Source organism: Haliotis rubra, unplaced genomic scaffold (genome assembly GCF_003918875.1).
Source record: "Haliotis rubra isolate DU_JTF1 unplaced genomic scaffold, ASM391887v1 Scf345, whole genome shotgun sequence".
Classification (NCBI taxonomy): Eukaryota; Metazoa; Mollusca; class Gastropoda; order Lepetellida; family Haliotidae; genus Haliotis; species Haliotis rubra.
Genome location: NW_025767019.1, coordinates 1,099,954 through 1,105,789, shown reverse-complemented (window position 1 = coordinate 1,105,789; position 5,836 = coordinate 1,099,954). Strand labels below are relative to the sequence as shown.

At 39.2% G+C, this 5,836-nt stretch overlaps 1 protein-coding gene across 1 annotated transcript; it reads right to left on the bottom strand.

The window, feature by feature from the left end:
* Positions 1-1,487: 1,487 nt before the first annotated feature.
* Positions 1,488-3,512, bottom strand: LOC124284797 (M-phase inducer phosphatase-like). The gene is made up of 6 exons (XM_046720907.1): positions 3,336-3,512; positions 2,683-2,922; positions 2,389-2,550; positions 2,121-2,248; positions 1,846-1,963; positions 1,488-1,652 (listed from the first exon to the last, which is right to left on the bottom strand). Exons 1-6 carry the CDS (start codon positions 3,510-3,512, stop codon positions 1,488-1,490), a joined length of 990 nt encoding a protein of 329 aa, XP_046576863.1.
* Between the last annotated feature and the right edge of the window lie 2,324 nt (positions 3,513-5,836).

The following is a 5,836-nucleotide window of genomic DNA, read 5'->3' as shown; positions in this document are numbered from 1 at the left end:
TACAATAAAAGAAGAGGTGTTTCTGCTGGTTCGTAGAGACAATGAAGAAATAGTAATACTCACAATAAAACAAGAGTTGTTTCTCAGCTGGTTCGTAGAGACACGAAGAAATAGTAATACTCACAACGATAAAAACAAGAGGTGTTTCAGCTGGTTCTGTAGAGACATAAGAAATAGTAATACCACAACAAAACAAGAGGTGTTTCATTGGTCTGTAGAGACACGAAGAAATAGTAATACTACAATAAAAACAAGAGGTGTTTCGTATTGATTTGGAGAAGTAAAGCTTCGAGGCTGTTTAGTCAAGAGATGGACTTTTCCCGTTGCATGAGAGACTTTAGTTTTAGCAATATTCCAGCAAGACACAAGAAATGGGCTTCACACATTGTACCCACGTGGGGAATCAAACCCGTGTGTTCGGATGAAGGCTTTAACCACTAGGCTACGCCACCACCCCCAGAAATAATGAACATATGTGAACAAAATATGGTAAATGCATGAGAAACTGTCCTTTTTGTGATCGAGGTATACGATACGAATATCATTTTTCGTGACTGTGCTACTTATGATGAACTTAGACTCAAATAAGTTCAGTTGAAATGTATCATTCATTAAAAACAATATCTGCTGAACAGAAATGGACATATAGAAATGTCCATTAGTGAGTTAGTGAAATGTGTGTTAGAGTGAGATACATGTACATTGATATGCTACTCATTACCTGGCTCGCATCTCTCACCTAGCCATAGTGCAATGTTGTCTTAACAAGACCTTTTGGGGTAAGTGAGAGTGAACCCTCTCAGGAACCACCCCCAAAATGTGCACGATCTTGCAGCTGCCTTTGCAGGAACAATGGCGCCGACTCCCCAATAATGTGTTTACACGCATCGGACCGTCCATGAGGAGGCGTTGCTTGGCATGTTGACGCTTTCCCGGTTATAACCGACAGAACCTGGTTTGAGGCTTTACCGGGTATACTAAACATTGAAATGTCGCTTTCCCGGGCCGACACTGGGGGCGTCGCAATTGTGAACGCACGGGTTGGCCATACAGGCTACAGAACGTTTGCAACATCAGATTTAATTTCTTGTGACTTGACTCTCTGTTTACGCCTTTTATTGATAAATTATGTAACCACACGGAACCGATTTTTGGCATTGTGGTTATTCTCAGTTCATCCTATCAACCTTAACATATAATAAGTGATAATCTCTATACCACATTCTTGTTCTTTCTTTTATATATTGTTTAATATATGATTGTAAAGTTTCTAGTTTGACTCAATATATTATCATATATTATTAATCGTAGATAGGAATAATATTAAAATAGCGTCATCGATAATAAACCTTTGTGATAAAAGAAAGTTTAAATTATACCACAGACAACAAGCACTATATGCAGAAAACAATCAACAAGTTAAAGATTACATAACAATATATAAATATCAACAATGTCATCGTGATCGTTAAGTGATGTCAGCCTCATCAGTGTGAAAACTTCAGTGGTGAAACATCTATTTCTAAGCTCCGACTGCGCACGTATCTGTTTTTCGCGGTCTTGTTCGTCTTGGACTTAGACCGAAAGTGACGTAGTTGACTGGCGTAGTCCTCGTGCAGCATGGGAATGTAGGTGTTTGGTTGACACTGTCGCTGAAACAAGCACCTTTGTCAGTAACCTTAATTGTGTGATATCTTGTAAAGAAAACGTTTGCGAAATGCGTGATGTATTAATAAAATATAAAAGTTTCTAAGTTTACTCCTCGCCAAGTTACGCTCGTTTTAGATTTAGCCAAAGTTTGAGTCGAGTATAATTACTTTACTGAAACAACAACTGTGAACGTACCTGATGTTGTTCATAGAAAGCCTTGTAACCGCCATCCAGTAAGTACACTTCCGGGTAGAAGAGGAACGGGTAGCAATCGCTGTTCAACTTCCGGTCTATACTCCGCAGATGGCGTAATCTGGGTTTAAGAAAGATTGCATCAGATGAGGAACATGTCGTTATGAAATGTGCATCACAGCGTAAAACTGTTTCAGTGCCAAGGTTTGGGTCAGTTTAACAAAGTTAAAGGTGAGAGAACAGAGACAGATCAAACCAGGTACACAAGGGCAACTTACAGTTTGGGTGCTCTCTCTGAGGAGAATTCACAGTGGAAAACCAGGATGTTCCGTTGAGTCGACTCCCTCCCTCGTAGGTTGGTGACTAACTCCGAGATTTGAGCCTCGTTGTGGAGATTGATGGCACCCTGTAAGAACGTGGATTAGGGGGATGACAAGATGCACAGAATGTCTACTTGACCTTATTAGGTATGTTTATGTTCTAGATAGATAGACTAGATATTACATCATTACAGTCTCGAATGACAACAAATAACTTATTATTTACCTCTATACGACCACCTTCATATTCATATGGGTAGCGACAGTCGATGATCTGGTACCCGGAAATGACGTCATCGTATTTCCCTGTCAGTAGTTGACTGACTGTGCGTGGAGACACTGACTTGAGATCCTTGTGTCGGCCTGTGATGGTCGTGAGTCTGTGACACTGGAGAACAAATAATGACTCCATTATACAATCAAATATGACAAACCAAAAGAAATGAGGGTCAGATCCCGTGGACCATTTCAGCAAAACTTCAGTGCTTTATAAATATTCCATGCATGCATAGATTATTACCTTTGAGCCATCGCCAATCAGATTGATTTCCGCCTCCATTTTATCCACAGCTGATTTAATGGATTCGGGGGATTCCAAAATATAGAGCTCTTCACGACACATGACGTCATCACCTCTAGATCTCTTTGCTGTTGGGCTGTCATCCTCATCACGTGGCCGTTTTGGTGAGAATAAAGATTTTTTGACTGAACTGAAGTCGGTGATTGTTCTGATCCACAGAAAACAGTTGAATGGGGATCCCTGTAAATGGAGAAGGGTAATACATTCATAATTGTAACAGGTTTCGTTTTGTTTTGTTTTTGGTAGAGGCGGAAATAGTCCAGCTATATGACCGCTGGACCAGAAAATCCAGTGATTGATAAAATGAGGAACAATACACGTCGTCAGGGTATGGTGACACTCAATCCACCATGACACCGAGTCAGACCACGGATCCCTTTCATCGCCTCTTAATACCATCACGGGTCCTAATCTATCCCAGAGTCCCCAGGATCCTATGTTAGGGAATATTATGATTACTCTCTGATGGTGAATTGTTTGGTTTGGTTCTTGGTAAAGATATGGGTGTGTATTGCGTGTTTACCCATACTTGCCAAACTTTAAAAGCATGTTTTCTTGATCTGTGGAAATAGTAACACAGTTTGGACTTTTACCTCGGAATCACTTCCGTGAGATTCGAAACCGCTGTCACGTGAGTCATCGTCGTCATCGAAAGTGAGGCTGCGAGGCAAGACGCCGGCATCTTTAGGAATAGAAAGACGACCAGATGTCACGTGATCAGGACTATCAAGGCAAAGTGTGTTCATCAAGGACATTGCAGAAGGAGTCATTTTAACCTGAAAACAAATATCGACAGTGTTATAAAATGAGTCCAAATTCATATTATAAAGATACACGAGAAATGTTACTGATGTTGCACGCTGGAGTACAGCAAATAATATGTGATTTTCATCTCCATCCTTGGAAGATGTTGATGGAAGTTATCATGATTCTGGTTGTAAGCAAACCATTATAACGTCTTGTAGGCGGAATCCTTACCCGTTGTGTCTATGTCTTCCTGTTTTAGGCAGTGTAAAGTTTCTTGTTGTGACTGCCCTGTGTCTTATACAACAGTAGCTAGATAATGATGCCCTCTGCTGTTTCCCAAACTGTATATATACCTACACACCATCAATGGCCTGATTACATACACAAACTAATTAACAAATACTGCATACTACCGTTAACACTTCAGTCTAATGACGGTGTAATAAGGCCAACAGCGTCTGTAACTCTGAAACAACAAATCCCGACTAAAACGGAGCAATTATAGGAAGCTAGCACCTTGTGAGTGACCAGCGCTCTAGCTTGGGGAGGAAGGGTGATGGCTTGTGTGTCCAGTGTTTCTATACGGGGATAAGGGGAGATTATCCCCCGAGTGATAATCCAGGCGGGGCATCAAATAAACCGATAATTGAGGTTGTAATAAATGCTGTGTGTACAAATGGGTGATAGGTGCTTCAATTATTTGTTTTGGGGGAGTGCGGAAGAGAGTGGTTACAGGCCGGGAAAACCACATTTCCGAAACAGATAGCCAAAATTGATGTGGCTGATATGGTTGCGTGAACATGGAATGTGGCTGGCAAAACATATTTAGTGATTCAACAGGTTACCGTATTTAACTAACAAGACATGTTTCCTCATAGGTTTATTCAGATCACAACATATTTCATTTCTATACTTGGCACAATATACATGTAATATACTAATAGGTATTTTAGATATAATATTATCACATAATAATACATCTTAATCTGTAAAACATAATAATAATGATAATGGTTTAGTTTGTTGCTATGTGTAAAACCAGATAAAATGGCGTAAGATCACAAAACATCATTTACAAACATTCTGTTTTACACCCCCTACTGCAGATGAAGGAGGTCGCCCACATGGTCCATGTCACTCAGGTGTTGGTTCAGAACCTTGGTCTACAGTGATGCATGAGTGTGTTATATTTCTTTCTTCGTGAAGGTTCTGTCAGATAGTCTCAGGACAGCAACCTCTGTGAGAGACTGCTCACGCTGAAAGAGCTTTACGATCTCGTAAATGTCAGGGTGGCACTTTTGGACAAGTCTCTTTAACTTATTGTGCCATCCTTCTAGATTGTTGGCACGGTGTCCCTGGTTTTCGAAATCAGTTAGATTAATCTGGACATTCTAGGCTCTCTTAAACCCTATGAAATCATTCTATACGTGAAATTGATGCGAATACTGCTTGAATATTGCTACGTTTTGTTGATTGATATTGCTGTGTGTAAACAAAAAATGGAAAAATGTTACTTTGCAAGCAAAGTTGTTAACAACGATAAGTTGATGTGTTCCTATACACTTTTTCACAATATCAAAGATACGTAGTACTTGTTTTCACTAATGCAAATCAGCAGAAAATATTGTTTAAAGATTGAAATCATAGGAATGATTCTTTTACAATTTTACACACTCTACAACAGTTGTTACTTGTTTTAATAATTGAAAAATGGTGACTTTAGATGGTTTATCTCTGTCTCAAAGCAGAATTTTATTTCACCCTTTCTTTTGGACATCTAAATCATTGTTATTGGTTTATTTCGGCATGGTCGAAAATAAGACAATTTAACGCTTCTGTAAAAGATGCATTTCACCTAAATATGAATGCGTTTGAGAAAGCTGTGTTGTTAAGCTCTCTTGTAAACTAATACCTTCTAACATATCTTTGACAGTTTTTAAGTAATTCATTAAGGTAGGGGGGTAACGTTTCTTTTAGCGTTTAGTGTAGGAACAGTCCTTTACCGGTATTGCTTAAACACCACGTTTGTGAGTAGGAAATATTATTTGTTTCTTGTGAAAACAATATTATACATGGGGACACTCTTATACCGGTTACGGTAATCCATTAATTAATTAATCTATTGGAAATGTGGCTTTACCGGCTACAGCCCTGTAATTATAATCTATAATTATATATATATATTACATAGATAAATAAAAACAGAATGCCGTTTTCTCCAACATGTTTCGTTCTTTACTCTTCAGGGCCCTGTTCCTCAAAGAGATCGTAGCGCTACGACTGTCGTAAGTCTATGTTAAAGTATGGGAGTTACGATCATCTTAGCGCTACGATCGCTTTGAGGAAC

Excerpts from the sequence above, each read along its gene's own strand:
- LOC124284797 (XM_046720907.1), bottom strand. The coding sequence starts at position 3,512 with ATGACTCCTTCTGCAATGTCCTTGATGAACACACTTTGCCTTGATAGT. Across the intron at positions 2,249-2,388 it reads ATGAAGGTGGTCGTATAGAG|GGTGCCATCAATCTCCACAA; the intron begins GTAAATAATAAG and ends ACGTTCTTACAG. Across the intron at positions 1,653-1,845 it reads CTTTCTATGAACAACATCAG|CGACAGTGTCAACCAAACAC; the intron begins GTACGTTCACAG and ends TGCTTGTTTCAG.